Source organism: Ranitomeya variabilis, chromosome 4, assembly GCF_051348905.1.
Source record: "Ranitomeya variabilis isolate aRanVar5 chromosome 4, aRanVar5.hap1, whole genome shotgun sequence".
Taxonomy (NCBI): domain Eukaryota; kingdom Metazoa; phylum Chordata; class Amphibia; order Anura; family Dendrobatidae; genus Ranitomeya; species Ranitomeya variabilis.
The window spans coordinates 149,307,735-149,329,230 of NC_135235.1; the positions used below are offsets into that span (position 1 = coordinate 149,307,735).

Genomic DNA, 21,496 nt, shown 5'->3' on the forward strand with positions numbered 1-21,496 from the left:
TTTGGAGGACTTTTTCAGGAACTGCTGTGAATAAAATAAGTGTTCTTTCTTTTTCCAACAGGTGTTTTTCAAAATTTCGTCAGGAAAAAAAAAGCTCAAAAACTCATATTAACAGAAAACTGGATTTCCCATGGAAATGAATTGTAAGGCTGTGAGTTATTAATGCTGCATATTTTTGTTGTGTCAAAAATGCAGCATCTTACACTTTCAGCAAAGTGGATGGGATTCATAGAAATCTCATGCTAACAGTTCTTTTTTTTTACTCATTGTAAACTGACCTGCGGTGCGTGTTTCAGATTCGCAGCATGTCAATTATCTTGCAAATACTCTGAGTTTTATGTGCATTTTTTCCCCATAGACTTGCATTAGAAGTAGAAAATCTGAAGTTAATAAACGCATTTGTTTTTAGTGCGTAATCCACATATGACTATAGCATTAAAGTTTTGTCAACGCCAAAAACACAGCAGCTTTATTTAAAATATGACATGCCAAGACCAAGAGACAAAAATCACAGGATCAAAAACGCAATAAGAACGCATGTAATCAAAAGCGCAATGAAAAAATGTAAATAACCTAACTCACTTAATAGGTGTAGAAGTGGTGTAGAAAAACTGCACCCTCAGAAACTCACCAAATACTCATCATGGGAACATATCTTTAGAGTTTCCAAAACTTTTTGAAGCAGCTTTTGAGGAGGATTTTGGGGAGGATCCACTAGTGTGAAGGTATTTTGTCACTAAGTTATTTTGCTGAGTTTTTGGGACACAAACCCCAGGTTTTTGAGAAGTTTTGAATTTTTTAGGAAGATTTCAGCAATGCGCACACGACAACATTTAGATGCCTATGCAGTCACTGAGTTTTAGAAGGCAAATCCACTTCAGAAAATTGCCATCAGTCTTCTTTCTAAAGCTGCTTTGATGTTGTACTTTCAACTGCCACACCACCGGAATCTCTCACCCCATACTGTTATGCATAGAGAGCGGGCAGTTTCTGAACCTTGAAGTGGTTAAAAAAAGTGACGTAAGATGAAACGTGCACTGCAGTGTCGGTGCCTTACGTTCATTTTATGAGGTGATTTTGTGGTACTTTTTCAGGCAGGTTCCTAATGGAATCCACCTGAAAAAAGACGCTATGTGCAAATACCCTTCGGAGAGTGTCTGCTCCTGAAACTCACCAAAAAGACTGATTGTGAACACGCTCTTAACATTACCTAATGCTTGAAACCAAAAGTGGATCTAATGTCTTATCTTTTTCCATGTAGAAAATTAGCAAGCATTTATATCCCTCATTATCACTAGCCATTATACAGATTAGGATTTGTATATGGTTCTTCTGAAGAAAGTATGTGGTGTTTCCTATGTGAGAGACTTGTTCACCAGAGATAGGGGAGTGGGATGCTTGGACAGATCCTCGCCACTGCTATGAGGCTATAATAGATCTCTGAGTCACAGTATCCTTGCATGGGAGGTATTTGGTTACAGACCTTTTATGGGTCCTGCTCAGCTGGGATATCTGTATCTGCATTATACATCCCATCTATTCTTAGGTGGCACTTCACGCCGAGTGAACAGGCAAGATTACAATTTCCTTATATTTGCTAGAACCAAGCGTCTTTTTCTTTATCTTGTCTATTAGTTTGACCTTAGTGCCAAAAAGTTTATTATATTTCTGTTTTATTCCTCTCAGAGCCTTCAAGCGGCTGCACTAAAAGAAGTTGTCAAAAATGGCTTACAACGTATCCCTCGCTGGACCCGGCCCGTGGGGATTCCGTCTGCAAGGAGGAAAGGACTTTAACATGCCCTTGACCATCTCTAGAGTAAGTGTGAAGAGTTGAGACTGACATGTTACAGTGTGGAGAAAGCTCAGAATGGGTTCTGTGTGTCTGACGCAAGACCATAAGATTTATAGAGCTGTGAAATGGTGGATGTTTCCTGAAAAGTACATATAGGTTAGATCGTTAACGTTTTCCTGTCTGCACTTCAGATAGTCTCAAACAATCACATGCATCTTCAGAATTGTTAATTTAGTGATGCCTCATTTGTCAGATGTGTCAGAGACAGCTTGGTCATTTGGCATCATTTATTGGTTAAATGTGTTCTCTGTATTATTACAGGACTTAGAATGTAAAAGAAAACTTTACTGCTCCATCAGTAATAAGCAACTATGTATTTTCATTTAACATGTCCAATGCTTGTTAGGGACAGTGATTGTTATTTGCATCTGTTCTGCCATAAATGGATGACAGAGTTTCAAAGAGCAATAAAAGGAGGCAAGGAAAACGGAATTACCTCTACAGGGTGGTCACCTTGTGCTGGGATTTAGTCCACTTATAGTTAGAGCTTTTATTTTAACCAGTAGGCTGTTACTAAGTGTAATACATTGGTTTCACCCAGCTTTCCCAGAGACCTGAACAACAAATCCATCTAGCTCCTATTGTTATGGAAATATTAGGGTTGGATAAATATATCCCTGTGTGTGCTGTGGCCGCTCCCAATTAGACTGAGTATTTTGAGCGCTCAAAGGAATGAGACTGCAACACCATTGTGTCAGAACAACATTCCATCAATACTGAATTTTATTGTACATACATAGTTTTATATTTTCACATAGAAAGGAGTGGTTAGGGGTTGTCAGGGGTGGTCAGTTAATTATCATATTGTCTAGCTCCTCTGTCATTGGTTATCTAAACATATATGGAATATTGTGATTAATGCTCATATGACTGCTGATTAAGCTGAGACATTCGATCAGCAGTCATCAAACATCTGACATTCTTCTGCTTTTAAGGATGGAAAACCCCATACGATCTGTCTGGTTTATATTAGTTCATGTCAGCCATTTTATGATCTGTCTAGGTTATATTAGTTTGTGTCAGCCATTTTAAACCATTGATTATAATGTATATATTAGCTGTGAGCATATAAGTATATATTTGATTATAGAGGAGTTGACATGCAAGTGAGATCTACATGATATATATATTTCTATCACAAGCCCCCCTTAGATATCACTTGCCCTAATCCTAGCCTCCTGTCCCAAAGCGCTGCAACTCTTTTGTGCTGTTGGCGAACTGACACAAGCCTAACGCCTGTGCCCCACTCCATACAGACTTTTCGCAAATGGGCGGTCAGGAGATCTGTCCCTAACGGGGGTTCATTGCAATCAGTCTCTTAGTCAATAGCATGTGTAGTGAGCGATGTGTAGTCTTTATCAGGTAGGTCATCTTTTCCGGTCAGGCAGGGCATCCACGACATCATTCTGGCTTGGGTGTCATCTTCTGGTAGGGGAGCTTTTCTTGCCATGCGATGAGTGGATCCAAGCGAGTCTTCCCTCCAGTTTCACAGAGTTTGGTGTCATCAGCAGCACTTGAGCAGGACCATCAAATCTGGGATCGAGTGGTGTTCTCCTTACAAGCTTTTTCACCAACACCCAATCTCCTGGCTTCTAGGAGTGCATACCGGACACTGAATCTGGATCTGGCAATGAAGAAAAAACTCGAGAATGGATGTTAGCAAGTTTCTTGGTGATTTCAATTACAAAAGCAGACAAAGTATCATATTACATAATCAGCTGCTAAGGGAAAGGATACCCCTAACCTGGGACTAGACACAAACAAAATTTCATATGGTGACAACTTTTCTGGGCCTCTGGGAGTGTGCCTGAACACTGAGTAGTGTGATTGGGAGTGTGTAGGCCTAAGTCTGATCCTACTGCTGACTAGATCTCTCGTGTGAGATTTGCTGTGAATGCGGGTCCCTGGTCACTCTCTATCACTTCTGGGACCCCATAGCTGCACATCTCGTCTCTGAGAGTAGCTTCTTTGCAGTAGTCTTTGCTGACTGGTTCTTCACTGGGAAAGCTTCTGGCTGTCATCTTGAGAACATGTCCACGGCCACAAGGGCATATTCGAATCCTCCACTTGGCGGCATCTGGATGTGGTCTATCTGGATCCTCTGGAAGGGGTACAGTGGTCTGGCAAGTTGATGAGTGGGAACTTTCTTGATTCTTCCAGGGTTGCATTTGCCACAGGTCAGACAGCTGTTTATGAACTTGGCTGTTAGGGTGGAGATTTATGGAGCGAACCAGTAAGCACCAATCGGATCATTCATCTGTGTCTTTAATCTGTGTGTGGGCCCATGTGCCCACTGGACCACCATAGGGTACATGCTTCGGGGTAAACAGGGTTTGTAGTCCATTGAGTATACCCTTCCTTCTTCATGTGTTGCTCTCTTCTGCATCCAGCATTCCTTCTTGTCCTTTGGGGCTTGCTCTTGCAGCTTTTTTGAGCAGATCCCAGGATGTCATCTTGTCAGGTTTCCTGTCTTCAGCCGTCCTGTAGTAGCCGTCCGGCTCTACGACCTCTTCCACTTGTCCATATTGTCTTCCCTTGACTGCTTCTTTGGCTGCCATATTGACCATGTTGTTGCCCCGTGCCTCTACTGTGTTTAGTTTTCCATGCGCTTTGACTTTTAGCATTGTCACCACTTTTGGAAGTTGAAGTGTGTTCAGCAGGTCCTTAATGGCTCCATTATGCTTCACGGTTGTTCCGCTTGCTGTGAGGAAGTCCCTTGCAGCCCAGATGGGTCCGAAGTCGTGTGCTATGCCATGCAAGTACCTTGAATCGGTAAACATTTTCTCAGTCTTGTCTTCTGCCATCTGGTAGGCCTTCATCAGCGCTATCAGTTCTGCTTCCTGGGCTGACAGACTGGGCGGCAGACTTCTGGACCACAGGATCTCTTGATTGCTGGTCGCTGCACATCCCGTGTGGAATCTTCCTTTATCATCTGAAAATCTGGAGTCATCCACAGAGAGGATCAACTCTGGGTTGGTCACTGGCTCTTCTGCCACCTTGGGTAGTCCTGCTGTTTCCTGTTGCATGATGCTGAAGCAATCATGGTCATCCGTCCGGAGCAAATTCAGATCCCTGCAGAAGGTATCATGCAGATTTTGATCAGACTTTTTATCTGAGGATCCGTATCTGTATCCCCCCTTGGGAGTGGGAGTAGAGTGGGCGGATTGAGGACTGTGCATTTGGAGATGGTGACATTGTTGGGCAGGAGTAGAGAGCACTGGAGGCGAAGATGCCTGGCGGTGGAGAGATGTTTTAGCTGGGTTTGGTTGAGGATTGCTGAGATGTCATGCAGAGCCAGGATTTCCAATGGTTTTTCCACTGATGTCAGTAGTCCTGTCCAGGAGGGCGTGTGCTGCAACTGCTGCCTTCATGCGGGAGGAAGAGGCTTCCCTTGCAACTGGATCCAGGCAAGCTGAAAAGTAGTCCGAAAGTCTCTGCTTTCCCCCCTGAAGCTGTGTCAGGACTCCAGTAGCAAGGCCTTCTCTTCTCATCAAGTAGAGACGGAATGGCTTCTTGTAGTCAGATAGGCCTAGTGCTGGCGCTGAGACTACAGAGCCTTTTAACTTCTTGAACGAACTGAAGGCCACATCTGTCTGGAGGAACGGGGTCACACTGACGTATTCACACAGAGGCTGCATTAGGACGGAAGCATCAGGGATCCAGGCTCTGCAATATGAAACTAGACCAAGGAAGGCCTGTAGCACCTTTGGAGTTGTCGGAGGGACCATCTTCTCCACTGTGGTCTTCCGGTCATCTGTCAGGTGTTTCGCCTGGTGAGCAATACAGTGTCTCTGGAACGTAACTTGCTTCAGACACCACTGGACTTTGTTCTTTGAGATCTTGTAGTGCTGCTCCGCCAGGTAGAGTAGGAGATACAAGGAATGGGCTTTACACGTGTCAAAGTCAACTGCACAAAGGAGTAAATTGTCCATGTATTGTAGCAGGGTTACTTCTGCTTGTTCTGTGACTCAGTTGGTGAGAACTGTGGACATTGCTTTGGTGAACTGTGAAGGGCTGTTCTGGGCCCACTGTGGCATCACTGTCCATGTGTGGTGTCCCCCCTGGTGCATTAAGGCAAACAGGAACTGGTCTTCCGGATGAGGGGGAACACTGAAGAAAACCTTAGCCAGGTCGGTCACTGTGAACACTTTTGCTGTGGCAGGCACATTTGAGAGCAGAGTGTGCGGATTCGGCATAATTGCAGTTTCAAACACTGTGGCGTCATTCACAGCTCTCAGGTCATATACCATTCTGAACTTGGCTGTCTCTCCTTTTACAGTCTTTTTCTTGACGGGGAAAAGCGGGGTATTGCAAGGCGATTTGCGAGGAACAATGATTCCTATTTCCAGGTAGACCTTCAGTTGGTCAGAGGCAGCTTGACTCTAGGCCTGGCCTGGGCCTTACGAGGGTACGGGGTACATGGCTTGAGTGACACCCGTACTGGGGCAACTTGAGGTTTTCTCATGTGCTGGGGACCCTTAGACCATAGACTTTCTGGTACTACATCCAGTACCTCCTTGGGTAGGCCTCATTGATTGTTTAATGTTCTTGTAGGGCCGCCAGCATGACTCTTCTCGGGTCAGGGATGAAGAAAATGTCACTGTCCCATCTTCCTGGAACACTGTGGTTGCCTTCAGCTTCTGCAGTAGGTTCACTCCCAGCAGGTTGAGTGGCAGGTCCTTTACACCACAAACTGGGACAGGATAGAGTGTCCTGGCTGAGTGCACACGCTCAGTGGCTTTGTAAGCTGAGAATGTCTGACTTGACCATCAATGCCCATGCGAGACACAGAGGATTCTGATAGGCAGGTGGGATCAGCGAGTTCCACAGGTGTCATCACACTTCTGGCTGCACCACTTTGGATCTGACAACGCCATCCACTTTAAAGGTAATTTGAGGTATTGGTCCTGCAGATGAAGTTTTACATGTCAGGAGCGTAGTGTCTTGCGGACCTGGCTTGCTTGCCTCTGTCCTATGGACGGGGTACTTCACTGCTTTCTGCACTTCCTCCTTGACCTGTTTCTCTGGACCAACTCTTGGATTGCATGGGTCCAGTGTCTTCGGGGGCGTGGGTGCTTTGCACTGGTTCTGGTAATGGCCAAACTTGCCACAGATGTAACACTTGACACTTTTTCTGTCTTTGTAGGGTGGTTGCTCTTCCAGGTCAGTGGTCACCATGAGAGGGGCTGTCTTCTGCACCCCTGGTTGAGACTCAATCCTTTTGGCTACTGTGGACAACGGCATGATGGGTACTGTAGCGGCAGCGGGGTCCGGCCTCCTGACTGAAGCTGCGGTGGTAAGATGGGGCCTGCAGGTGCATTCGTGACGAGGCCCGGGGGTGCCATGAGACCGGCGGCTGCATCCAACCCAAGGTCTTGGGGCATTACAGGGGCTGTGGCTGCATCTGCCATCACTTCTTCCCCCTGCTCCGACATAGCTTCTCCCCTTTGCTAACCTTATTGAGGTCGGTGTCTCCTCTCTGGAGTCTGCAGCGGTTCTTCCGGTGTGTCGATCGGCACTTTGTAGCGTCTTCACCTCTGGCTCCCCTTCCAGCGTTGTCAGCAGCACGGCACCTGTTTCCTTCTTTGCGCTCTTTGTGGTGCTATAATGGCGGCAGTTTTGGCAACAATTAGCAATAAACAGTCTCCTAGGCGCACATAAAACATTTTTTCTGGGTCAGTCCACTGCTATTGACCTGTTCCTAGGCCTAGCCACTATCAGTGGTTTCCTGATTGGCTGTCTCAGTCCATGCCCAAAGGCCTGTGTATCTGGTCATGAATGGTGAAGCCCAAGTCTTGGAATACTTGCATTACTCTGCCATGAAGCTTCTTTACGGACTCTGTCTTATCTTGGCTCATGTCATGTAAGCTGAGGGCTTATCCTGCCAATCTGCCTTTGGCCCACTCTCTGAGCTGTTCAATTAGCTGTGGCCCTGACTTCCAAGCGTGTATGTCTGATTCTGCTGGAAGTTTGAATTGTTCCTTCATGATTGGCCAGAGTGCATCACCTGCTTCTATTTTCATTCATGGCCCAGAGATCATTCCAGGTGGCTGCATATGTTTGCTGCTTCTGCTACTTTCTTCGGTAAAATGGCATCCCTGGGTCTGGACTATTGTCACGTGACTTGAAGTGCAGTGCACATAGTGTAATGGTGGTGCCTCTATCTGCCCTTGCATTCTTGATGCCTGTGGGTTTCTTTTCTAGTACTAGACAGCATGTATGATGTTCCCTCTTCATCTTCATCAGAGGAATAGTTGTGATAGCTTGTACTGGGGTCGTACACTGACTGATTTTGAACTTAGAAGTTGCTTTTTTGTGTGAGGATGTCTCCCCCCTTGCTGAAGCTATGATGGATTAGGATTATAGTTTCATGTTGGTGTGAATGTGGATGTAGGCAGCTCTGACCGGTGCTGAAGCTGTACATTATCAATACATGGTGATATCAAAGTTCATGTAAAACCTTAAGGGTTACAATATTGTTGACTGTGAAATGAGGTAACGGAGGATCTGTCAGTGAGCTCGTTCTGATATCACTCCTCCCCCCTCTGCACCCAGGGCTGAGCTGACTGCTGCCTGATACGTCTGGGGCTGCCCACTGTAGGGGGGGCTTTCACCTTCCTTCCCCGATATCACAAATGGCAATGGCTGGACTGTGCCAGGGACACCTTGTGCTGTAAGCACCATATTGTTTGAATTGGGCGTTGGCCCAGCCGGCAACACGGAGGAAAAAAGAGGAAGAAGAAGGAGGAGGGGTTGAGGAGTGAGACAAAGGAATAGTCGGAGGGGAGAGAGAGAGAAAAGAAAGGTGTGGTGGGGGAGTGGATAAGGAGGGAGGAGAAGATGGAGGGTGTGGAAGGAAGAGAGAGGGAGGAGAAGATAGAGGAGTGGAGAAGGAGGGGAGAGATAGAGAGGGGAAGAGAGAGAGAGAAAATGTGGAGGAAGAGGAAAGGAGAGAGAGAGAGAGAGAGAGAGAGAGAGAGAGTGCGCAGAGAAAAGACTGACAGAGGAAAAAGAGGATAGATGAGAACAACAAGAATAATAGAGAGGAGCAATTATGCCTTCTCCCTGTAGGGAGAGACGGGGCGCACCACATACTGTGCAAAAATAACTACCTACACCATGGATTCTGCTAAATACCCACAAAAATCACTTCCTGGTTTGCTCACATTAACTTTCTGTACCACCTAAACGATGTAAGCTCTGCTGCCACTTCATACCATGTATTAGTTTTCAGCAATCTAACATCAGCTAACTTCCCTTATTTTCCTTCTACGTCATGCCACTCCGCAGCTTGAAATCTGCCATTCTAATGAATTTCACGTACTTTATACCTTCCAAAAATCTTCACATACTTAACACCTTCGTATTCTGTCACTATCTAGGGGCTGTTTTCTCATCAGGAAGTAAAAAGACTTTCCTGTTGCTCGGCCACTTTATTCCCCATAGCAAAAGCAAAAAAATGAAAATGAAAAACACACAAAAATGAGAAAAAAAACAATACTAAAAAAACTTCTAAAAATGAGTATATAAAACACTAAGAAAAACTCAAAACGATAAGAAAAACCGTCAAAAACTTAGTTCACAACCAAAAACTCAAAACTTTGATACAAGAGGAAAAAAAAAATTTTTTTTCAAAAATAAAACAAATAAAAAAATAAAAAGGTAAAGAGATTGAAGATTGAGGAAAACTTAATTAAAAAAAAACTTTAAAATGCCGCAAAAAGAAAAAGACCCTTTAAGAGAGTAAAAATCTCTGCGCTCAAATGCAGTCAGAGACATACTTCCTCTTTTTTCCGTATGCCATTGCAATAATATCAAATGTCACTAAAATCATGTTTCTGAAAACACTTAAGTCACATCAAAAATGATAGATACAACTTAAATTTCACTTCTTCACAAAAAAAAACTACATATAGCCAGCATTGCAAAAGAAGAAGAAAAAAAAAACAGATATGACAGTGTGATTTACAATGCATATCTCTCTGCTAAACAGCACGGAGAAAGAGGAAGTTCGGACAAGAGAACTATTTCTGCTTCTTAAAGCGGCAATAGTACATGACACAAACAGACAGATAGACAATCCGAGAGATGCCCTTTTAAATTCTGTGACACATGCAGGCTGCGCTGGGAACAGACAACTATCAATCGCACTGGCACGCATATGCCGGGTTCTACCACCCTCCGCTCTGGTCGTCCTGACTGGCCGCCGGCTACGGGAATCTGTGGTAGCCCCTGAAAACTATCACCATCCATGCCTGGATTCTGGAGCCACCTGCTCCGGAACTACCTGTTCCTTTCCTCTTGCACGGGAATCTGTGATAGCTTACTCAGCGATTTGAACTCCTGCTGTCTGTTACCCAGCCACCATAAACAAAAGTCACTTTTTCCTTCCTCTCTCGGATTTTACACAAACACATACACGGTCCACAGCAGACACCTCCCAGGGTGGATTCGTGGCTATGGATTTTTTACACTACCTGGGAATTTGTGACCACATCTGACTGGCAAGAGGCATAGACAAGGACTGGGCACAGGGGACTTTCAGGTAAGATGATAACATTTTCTTACCTTACTTATGGAGCTGCGCAGTCTCCTGCCCCTGTGCCAGGCCACTCTACAACTTCCGTTCCAGTCAGTAGTGGGTCCACGTGTGCGTTTCATCCGAGCCGTTGGGTGCCATTTGTTATGGAAATATTAGGGTTGGATAAATATATCCCTGTGTGTGCTGTGGCCGCTCCCAATTAGACTGAGTATTTTGAGCGCTCAAAGGAATGAGACTGCAACACCATTGTGTCAGAACAACATTCCATCAATACTGAATTTTATTGTACATACATAGTTTTATATTTTCACATAGAAAGGAGTGGTTAGGGGTTGTCAGGGGTGGTCAGTTAATTATCATATTGTCTAGCTCCTCTGTCATTGGTTATCTAAACATATATGGAATATTGTGATTAATGCTCATATGACTGCTGATTAAGCTGAGACATTCGATCAGCAGTCATCAAACATCTGACATTCTTCTGCTTTTAAGGATGGAAAACCCCATACGATCTGTCTGGTTTATATTAGTTCATGTCAGCCATTTTATGATCTGTCTAGGTTATATTAGTTTGTGTCAGCCATTTTAAACCATTGATTATAATGTATATATTAGCTGTGAGCATATAAGTATATATTTGATTATAGAGGAGTTGACATGCAAGTGAGATCTACATGATATATATATTTCTATCACACTATCTAAACAGGAGAAAATATTGCGTAGGTAAAATGATTTGTTATGCAGGAGCCTGAGAAAGAGGAATCATTGACCTGATGGGTGCAGGAATTGGACAATGTAATAATCAAATATTCAGGATAGGTAAAAGATAGATAGATAGATAGATAGATAGATAGATAGATAGATAGATAGATAGATAGATAGATAGATAGATAGATAGATAGATAGATACCTGCTTTTCTTTTTTGCATATGTTTATATGACTAGGGATAGCTGTCTAGGAGGCCTTGCACCCTGCTTTGCATATTTGGTGCTGTTCTGACTTTTTCTTGATAGATAGATAGATAGATAGATAGATAGATAGATAGATAGATAGATAGGTGGGGTTCCTGGAGACTATTTTCCCAGTGTGATAGAACGCCCGACTGCCAATCCATTCATTCCCTATAGACCTGCCAAAGAATGAATCGCCAGTTGAGCCTCCATTTTGGAAGGGTGATAAAAGTTCCCTCTAGGGATAAAAATTTCCTGTTCTGTATTCAGTTCTGGCTCCAAAGGTGGGACACCCACCGACCAGCAAGTTATCCCCTCTCTGTTGGATAGGCGATAACCTGACAACTTGTTATGACTGGACAAAGGGTAAAGCATTAATCAAAGATAAGGTGGTAAAAATATATATTCCAATGTCCTACGTGATAAGTGCACCAATAACAGGGTAAATGAAAGTGGTACTACATACCTGCAACGTCCGTCCCTCCAAGTACAGCGCACCCGGACGCGCGTTTCGCATAAATCCTTCAGGGATTTCAGCTATTGTAAATCAGCAGCAGCATAACTTGAATCTTGTTGACCCCAATGTAGATTCTCCAACAGGACCCCCAATAATAACAGAGCTTTATCTCTATCAAGGCCCCCCTAGTCTTCAAGGCCTGGATACCACTGCTCACCTGCGACAGACCAAAACCATCTACAGTGAAATGTCACATCCATTTTTCTTGATTTGCTGGAGGGGACTGAGAATGTTTTAGTAATGGTGCCATCATGGCAGGTGATATATAACCACTGCTGGACTAAAGTCTACCATGCACATTTGTAAAAGTCAACAGAACAATGATTTCCAACTTCAGGTGGAATTTATTTTTTATTCTTTTGCTCTCCCAGTAGATAGTCAGTCACCATTTATGTCCACACTCCTCGCCTAGCTGAGTGTGCATGTGCATGACTTTCTGTGAGCCCTACTCAGATGAAATGGGACAGTCACAGAGATTTCTGCTAGAAATCAGTTCTGTGTAAATTCACCTTAACACATGAACATGCGGGGACTTTGTGAATTTTACTTACAATAATACTGATGTGTGCACCGGTGTACGTGATTGGTTGACTTTTACTGGTGGGTGCACTTTCTATTATATAACCATATTTGTTATATGCAAACAGACAGCAATATAAAAAGACAGTTCATAAGGAACTAGATACCCCAATTTTCAGACATTTGAGGGAATAAATTATGATAGGGCTTTTTACAGTTTTAAAGTCATTTTCAAGTTGTTTGAGTCGCCGTTATATGCGTTAAACTTATCAGTCACATAAAGTTTGGTTAAATTTGATGCATCTTAAGATATTACACTTCAGTCTATTAAAGAAGAGAATACCTATAACAGGGGCACTCAAAGTAGATGCTCCGCCATCACAAAATGTCATATAAACCGAAAAAGAAATGGACACCAAAGCTAAGAATAACTATTTTATTGAAAGATCATTAAAACAATACATAAATACACAGATGAGTATATAGATAAAAACGATGCAATAGAAAAATGAAAGGCAACACTAGTGCCACGTACGAAATAACCAGCTAACCAGCAGAAGAGGTTGGTATATACTTGTCCCACAGAGGTATACAAAAAATGTAAAGATTAGCTTATATAGGCCTTGAATGTTAATGGTGACAAAACCAACCGGACACAAAATAGAGATAATGCATATAGTAGCTTGCTGATAATAATCAGGTGCGGGGAGAAACTGAGTATGCATACAGATTAGAGTATAAATAAATAAAGTGCCCAATGCAAAGAGTAATACGGCAAAAAAACCTTATACCGCCATGCCACCCTCAGCACAAGGGTGCACATATACAGGGAAAGTCCCAAAAGCCTACAAGGGTGAAACAGTATAATACTTACTGAATGATGGATGCACACACAGAATCCCCCTGCAGCCGTACGTGGACAGAGGAGCCCCGACGCGCGTTTCGCAAATTCTGTTTCCTCGGAGGGCGCTCCCCGCACCTGATTATTATCAGCAAGCTACTATATGCATTATCTCTATTTTGTGTCCGGTTGGTTTTGTCACCATTAACATTCAAGGCCTATATAAGCTAATCTTTATATTTTTTGTATACCTCTGTGGGACAAGTATATACCAACCTCTTCTGCTGGTTAGCTGGTTATTTCGTACGTGGCACTAGTGTTGCATTTCATTTTTCTATTGCATCGTTTTTATCTATATACTCATCTGTGTATTTATGTATTGTTTTAATGATCTTTCAATAAAATAGTTATTCTTAGCTTCAGTCTATTAAAGAAGAGAATTTTCAACTTCTTTGCTACATTTTAAAATGTGAAATTCATAAGTCTTGTTAAAACTTCATTTGCACAAAAATGTAATTCATAAGACGCTGCAACATTTTGACTAAACAGACTTGATTCATGACCACAATTGCCTTATATTTCACAGTATCCACTTGAGACAAATGCTAAATTTGCATATCAGTTGTCTCACCACTTGCTTTCTTCATAGTCTGAACCTGGTCAAGCAGGAAATCAATGAGTTCTATTATCCTGCCCAATGGAATCTTCATCCATTCCATATTAGAAGAATTTGAAGAAAACCCAATATTCTATGGTGGACTGCTGAAAAAAGCATCATGGAAGATAGAGCTCTATGCCACACTGCTAAAAAACCAACCTTGGTGGAAAAAAGGCATGTGTAATCCTCCATGGGCTAGTCTGTCACCTTATATGAATCCTATAAAACATGTCTGGTTTGTGCTTGATCGTTCAGTGAACCAACACTCACAAAAACCTTCTTCTCTTGGAGAATTGTGTGTTTTTGCCTACTGAGTGAGCGAAGATTTCACACAGGTCAAGCCAGAAGTACTCCCTTATTCCATGCCCACCCTGGATCACAATTTGAAAAAAGCAAGCTGTGGGGCAGCTAAGTTTTAATTTTAATATCTTGGCTTTTTATAAAAGTTGTGAAATAAGATACAATGCGACTGATTCATTAAGACTTGGGCTGCACACCACAATCTTATTGAAGGGCTCACTGAAGTGTGATGTGTCGCCTTTAATGTGAGGCACACACAAGTTAATGAATATGGTAGATCTTTTCTGTAGCGCTAGCCTCCATGTGCCTCACCGGAAATGTTTTTCCAACATTACTCCAGAAATGCTACGCCATGTTGGCATAAGAAATGCTGGCATTTTTGCTGAATTTGATGGGCATTTGATGCCATGACCATTTTGGCAGAGCTTCTTTAGATTGGCGTGAAAACTCCACGAGTCAAAAAGTTCTGGCGCCACTCAGTAGTTTTCCGGTGTAAAAGCTTTGCTTTAAAATCAGATTGTTAGCTTATGGGATGTCTATATACAAAATTTTCTCTCATTCACTTTACTCTTTCTATCGGCGACATTTCCTTTCGTTAGATACTTGAACATACTTAAAATCCTTGGGACAGTTGAAATTAAATACCATCAATAATTACTGGTAATACTGAGTGCAGTCATGTGGCTAACAAGCCCAGGTATTGCACATGGTAATAATAAGCGACTGTGTTTGGCCAGATCTGAATGCAGATTGTGAAATTTCTTGAGCAGAACACATTCCAACAATACAATAGACAGATGAAGAAACCTCTAGACCTCAGTACTGTGGGAGTTTTGATTCCACTATCTCAAGTTGCATGACAACATCAGATATTACTTTTCATGAATGATTATTATATATCATGAAATATTAGCATACTGATACTAGAATACTGCAATAGATGACATCTATTATTATAATATCAAACTTCTCAATGTTAACTTATGTCTTCAATAAGAATCAATTACGGTACTAAACTACAGAAATTGTGCCAGAATTTTGTCTTAATTTGTCCCAAAAACTGTTTTATATGTTTTGCAGCACATTTTTATGTGTTTAAGACACTTTTTCTGGCATGTTCGACAACAACACAACTTTACAGAAAAGGGACGCGATTTATTGAGAAGGGAGGAATAATCTATATTGCAACACAGTGCTCAAAGATTGTGCCAAATTTTGACTAAATTTATTGGCCAAAGAAAGTCCATCATTAATTAGTAAGCGCCACTTTAAAATATTTGTTCTGAATTATAACTTTGCAACAATATGTAGTACTTAAAGGATATTCACAAAAAAAATAATGGCTGTGTACATCCACTCAAAGTCTAAGGTGTTTCTATGGTTGCTAGGTTCAGATACTGTATGGCGTCAACAAGTGGACAAATTGACCACTAAAATAAAGCAAAGGTATGTTTATTGGTCATACTTGCAAAATTAAAATAAAAATGCACATATAACATTTTAAAATATTAGCCCATGTTGCCTGCTGTCTTACAATGTTTCGCTCTCATGTGGCTTTCTCTGTTAATTGCTTTTTAGACGTTGATAAATTTGGTGCATTTTAAGATTATCTAGCCTAAGTTTGCACTAAAATTTATAGTTTTACTAAATTGGGCCCAATGAATCATGTTCTGCCTTGCTTTTGTAGCGCCCCCACTGCCGCAGGGCCGAGGGGTACCCGGTACGGGCCTCTGAGTCTCTGCTCTGGGGTTGTCACGGTGGCTAGGCCCAGTCCGTGACCCTGCCGAGGGGCGTACAGTAAATAAGTATGACGGATGATGGTGGTGAAGCTGTAGTGGTGCGGTGCAGTAAATAACAAGGACACCAGGTTGCAGTCTCTTTACCTCTTTACTGAAGATCTCTGGGTCCTCAGTCCAGAATCTGGATAACCAGGCTGCGCAAGTCCGGCCGGTCCAATGGCACCTCCAGAGTTCTCTTAGCAGGTGGAAATCTGTGCCTTCCTTCTAGCGCTATGTGTTGCGGTCCTTCCCTGCTGTGCTTACGGAAAGTCCCCACAACTGTTGTGTCTGTTTCTTAAGTTCCCTCACAACTCGATTAGATGATGTTCTGCTAATCCTCCGTCCCTCCCTGATGTTATGGTTGGGACGGCACCCGTTTGACGGGTAGGCTCGGAGCTCTTCCGAGACCCTAGAGTCGCCCCTCTCCACAAGTTGCCCCCCAAGACTGCATAGGTGATTTAAGTGAGACAGCCCGCCTTAGAATGACTGTCCTGCTGCTGTTTAGAGTATCGCTTGAAGCTGGATGTTGTAATACTCCCTCGGCGTTCCGGCCACCGGTAGTGCGCCTCAGTAGGGTGTTGCCTCGGTCTTACAGCACGACCCCTACTGGTATTCTCCTTATTGCCTTGATCTCGTTTCTCACTCAGCACAATCTATCTCGCTTCTGGTCCTTCCTTGGGCACCGCCGCTATCCTGAGCAGGCACGGTCCCGTTACGTTCGTTCAAGTTGCCAAGCCTCTGTCAGGATCCCACCCCTGACAGAGACCCTACTGTATCTTCCCCCACAACACCCTCTGCCACAAGGTGTTGCCTGGTTCCAACCCAGTCAGCTTTCTGACTAACTTCCTGCCTGACCCCCAGTTTACCCACTATGGTGGGGAGTGGCCTAGTGAATAGAACCCTTAGCTCCCCCCGGAGGCCCGGCTGTGAAATGTATTGGTGTCTGTGATACCTGATCAGATGAACTCCTTCAGTGCCATCAGACGCACCATAACTCCCCATAGTGGCGGAGCCACAGTACTGCAACGACCAGGACTCTGGGGCGCTGCACTCCCCCCTGATTAAACACAGTACTCCGGGACTGAGAAGAAAACAACAATACAAGTTAGCAAAAAGACATACAGTTTTGTTGAGTGCAATAACAATAAGTATATTTAAACAGAGCTTCCCTTTATGGGAGGTGAGGACACTTGAACGTTACAAACATGGTTAAATATCATAGCAACATGCTATAAATAACTTTCTTTTACCCAACCGGGTATTCTACTAAGTGCAAAATTGTTGAACAATAATTTAACATTGCCTTTAAGGACGTACACTCTGAATCCGCTAAAGACCTTCTTATAATCACATTATAAGGCAATTTAACTTTTACATTCTCCTTCTTTAAATCTGCAGGACCACCTGTCCTAACGGCACCAGACCTACTGCCTCTCCTTTCTTACAGGACCGCTCCTTTCAGCCCGAGCCTTCTGTCTTTTCAACTACTATACACAGTATAGAACCTAACATTACTTTCAGTTTAAGAGCACTGAGCCATCTCTATATGGCTCCTAGGAGGACTCAGGGTTCACCTTCTATCCTCGTTGTCTATCAACATTATCAAACATTTTCTATATAACATTAAACCTTCTCATTATCTTCTTACTGACATGTATGCTGGACACTACGTCTACCCCTATGGGCCTACTGCATCCTTCTTCTAGCTCTTACTTTCTTTCAGGGAACATTATCAGCATTTCTTTCGTCAAAACATTATTGCCACCTGTCTTAAAGCAATATCACCATTTAAGTGCAACAAATGAACATCCCCTTTAAGAGGGGACCAAGTCTCTATGAGGTAGCATATCTTCTCAAGCTACCAGTCCATACTCAGCAAAGGTTCCAGTGTGGTATCTTCACAAAGAGTCCTTTTTGAAGTAAAACCAGTAGGGAGCACCTTTAATAAGGTGCAAACTATTTACAAAAAGTTTGTATCATGCACTGTTCATGATTGCGGCAGTTCTGGAAACTTGTGCAAAACTTAGAAAAACAAACAAAACAATAGGGATCCCGGGTCAACAAAGGGATCCCTTTAAGAGTTAACCCTAGACGGGTTTTAGCAGCAAAATCAGGAAAACAAACAGTTAGAAGAACTATGTACATTTTCAGAGTTTTAAGATCTTACTTTTTTGATGCCGAAGGTGGTTTCCTTCCGGGCCTCACCAGACCAACGGGTCGTGCTGCCGATCCAAGGAGCGGTTCCTGTCCCAGCAATGACAGGATCCCTCGCCGTGATGCTCTTCTCACTGATGGGCCGGCACGCCCCCAAGGTACATGGTGGGTCCGGGTTCCCCGCTGCTCCGCAGGGACAGGTTCCATTGCCTTTTCGGCAGGAGGTTCATCCTCGGATGTTTCGGCGGCGGCCTGGAGTGCGACGCACCGCTGGACGCCCCGAGCTATCCAGCCAGCTTCACCTGTTTCCCTCCTCCACCTGGTGTAGGTTACAGCGTCACCTGGCTCCAGGTCGCGAGCGAACCTTCCTCCGCAGGGCTCTACCTCCTCCCGATCTACACGGATCTGTAGCGGCTCCCCAATCTCCTGTATAACTCCCCTTCCGTGTCGGGAGTTAAAGGACACCACTACACCCCAGTGTGATGGCGGGGTTTCTTCCACACTGGTCAAATCAATCTGAGCTGCAGGCTGGGGCCGGCTCCGCCACGCCGTCATCAAGTGCCGTAGGTGTTCGGCCTCCGGCAAGATCCTCATGCCCTGTGTTTGCAGCGTACCTTCAGCCACGGCCGGGTTGGGAGGAGCCGGGGACACCGGAGATAGACGGACCTCCGTGGGCTGGCCCAGCCGAGCGAGTAGGCGGGCATCAGCCTCCAAGCGGCGTGCTATTTGTCGGGCCTCGGCTGCGGTCACACACTCCTCGGACATCTGCCAGTTGGGTCGACCCATCGGTGGTTCCGTGAGGGCCAGTCCCCGCAACGATGGCGTCTCCGAGGCTGTGTCTGGTGATGCGGCTCCATGCCGAGTCAGGTCATCCCCACGCGGTGCTCCCGGCGTCGCCATCTTTATCTCCTCTCCAGTGTCTTCTTCCCGTGGTCTCTTTCGTGGGCGGCCCCGTCTCCATGGTCTCCACCCTCCAAACAGGATCAGGAGGCGGACCTCGGCTGTTGACGGACACGTCCTCAGGACACAGCAATATTTAGACTGGGCGGCCATTGTTGTTCGCGCACTCCAGCTTGCCTACGCCCACTACACGCCCCTCTTCTTCTCCTGCGCTCTCCTCAGCGCTATAATGGTGGCGGATTTTGGCGGGAAATGGCGCAGCACAGTCTTTGCAATAGAGTACAGTCCAAGCACAGCAAATCACAGTTCCAAGGCACACATGACCTGATTCTTCAGGCTTAAGTAGATCCTGTTCATGACGCCAAGTTGTAGCGCCCCCACTGCCGCAGGGCCGAGGGGTACCCGGTACGGGCCTCTGAGTCTCTGCTCTGGGGTTGTCACGGTGGCTAGGCCCAGTCCGTGACCCTGCCGAGGGGCGTACAGTAAATAAGTATGACGGATGATGGTGGTGAAGCTGTAGTGGTGCGGTGCAGTAAATAACAAGGACACCAGGTTGCAGTCTCTTTACCTCTTTACTGAAGATCTCTGGGTCCTCAGTCCAGAATCTGGATAACCAGGCTGCGCAAGTCCGGCCGGTCCAATGGCACCTCCAGAGTTCTCTTAGCAGGTGGAAATCTGTGCCTTCCTTCTAGCGCTATGTGTTGCGGTCCTTCCCTGCTGTGCTTACGGAAAGTCCCCACAACTGTTGTGTCTATTTCTTAAGTTCCCTCACAACTCGATTAGATGATGTTCTGCTAATCCTCCATCCCTCCCTGATGTTATGGTTGGGACGGCACCCGTTTGACGGGTAGGCTCGGAGCTCTTCCGGGACCCTAGAGTCGCCCCTCTCCACAAGTTGCCCCCCAAGACTGCATAGGTGATTTAAGTGAGACAGCCCGCCTTAGACTGACTGTCCTGCCGCTGTTTAGAGTATCGCTTGAAGCTGGATGTTGTAATACTCCCTCGGCGTTCCGGCCACCGGTAGTGCGCCTCAGTAGGGTGTTGCCTCGGTCTTACAGCACGACCCCTACTGGTATTCTCCTTATTGCCTTGATCTCGTTTCTCACTCAGCACAATCTATCTCGCTTCTGGTCCTTCCTTGGGCACCGCCGCTATCCTGAGCAGGCACGGTCCCGTTACGTTCGTTCAAGTTGCCAAGCCTCTGTCAGGATCCCACCCCTGACAGAGACCCTACTGTATCTTCCCCCACAACACCCTCTGCCACAAGGTGTTGCCTGGTTCCAACCCAGTCAGCTTTCTGACTAACTTCCTGCCTGACCCCCAGTTTACCCACTATGGTGGGGAGTGGCCTAGTGAATAGAACCCTTAGCTCCCCCCGGAGGCCCGGCTGTGAAATGTATTGGTATCTGTGATACCTGATCAGATGAACTCCTTCAGTGCCATCAGACGCACCATAGCTCCCCATAGTGGCGGAGCCACAGTACTGCAACGACCAGGACTCTGGGGCGCTGCACTTTCATATGTAATCAGTTGAATACCTGCCATAAGGCAAGTCATACCGCTACTGTCAGTCCAAGAGCTGCAGCTTAGCTCTGAATTATTCTTACCCCAAATACAATTTGCAAATCCTAAAATCAGCCAAATACCTGTAGCACACAGCATGATTAGGGCACCCATTTTAGTGCTTGAGACCTTTGACCAAGGTTTGTGTTTCTGCTTAATCAATGAATATATGATGGTTAGTGAAGGCAGCAAATTTTCATTTTTTTCAGGTTGTGTTTATCAATACATGTCCTGCATAAAACCATTCTTACCACTATAACTCACATACAGTACACCTTGCACTTGTAGTTTGCTTTCCACTGTTTGTACATAAATCTGTAGGTCCACTAAATATGGCTATGGACCACAAATTTATCAAGAGATAAAGGGCTTGAGTTCTTGAGTTGAATATACTGCACTTTCGTATTCATTCCTTTGAAGTCTTGTTATCTCCTAATTATAGATGAAGAGGATCATAGTTGGTTCAGGTGATTAACAAGCTATAGGAGGTCCTAGGGTGCTTGGTACAAGATGTCATAGTCAATCAAACAGTGACAGGTGAAGACCCAGTTGTGTCCTCCAATCAGAGAGAGCATTGTTCCTGCTTTCCTCCTCCTAAAAATACACCCGGGGCAAGTGGGAACATTCATGAAAGATACTTGAAGTGTTATCTCACTGTCAAGTTATCCCAGATATAAGCTGATAATCTCATGCTATACAGTAACCTGACAGTAGTGATGTTTCAAAGAGTTTTCCAATGGTGACATTAAAATAGTTAAAAAAAACATTGTGTTACTTGCCAAAAATGTATCTTATTTAATTAATTTAACTTGAAAAATGTTATTTTAGATTTGTTTTAATACCGATTGTGCAATTTAATTCCAAAAAATAAAAATATTAGTTAAAAAAATAAAGTAGTTCAAATCACCCTATTTTTAC

The 21,496-nt window shown here is 44.4% G+C and overlaps 1 protein-coding gene across 2 annotated transcripts in view; it reads left to right on the plus strand.

The window, feature by feature from the left end:
- Positions 1–21,496, plus strand: part of LDB3 (LIM domain binding 3) — a 291,111-nt gene that overhangs the window by 19,626 nt on the left and 249,989 nt on the right. For both annotated transcript variants that reach the window (XM_077259320.1, XM_077259319.1), the window contains exon 2: positions 1,687–1,816. In XM_077259320.1, coding sequence (XP_077115435.1) covers positions 1,724–1,816 — 93 coding nt within the window. In that variant the 5' untranslated portion in view covers positions 1,687–1,723. The remainder of the gene's footprint in view (positions 1–1,686; positions 1,817–21,496) is intronic.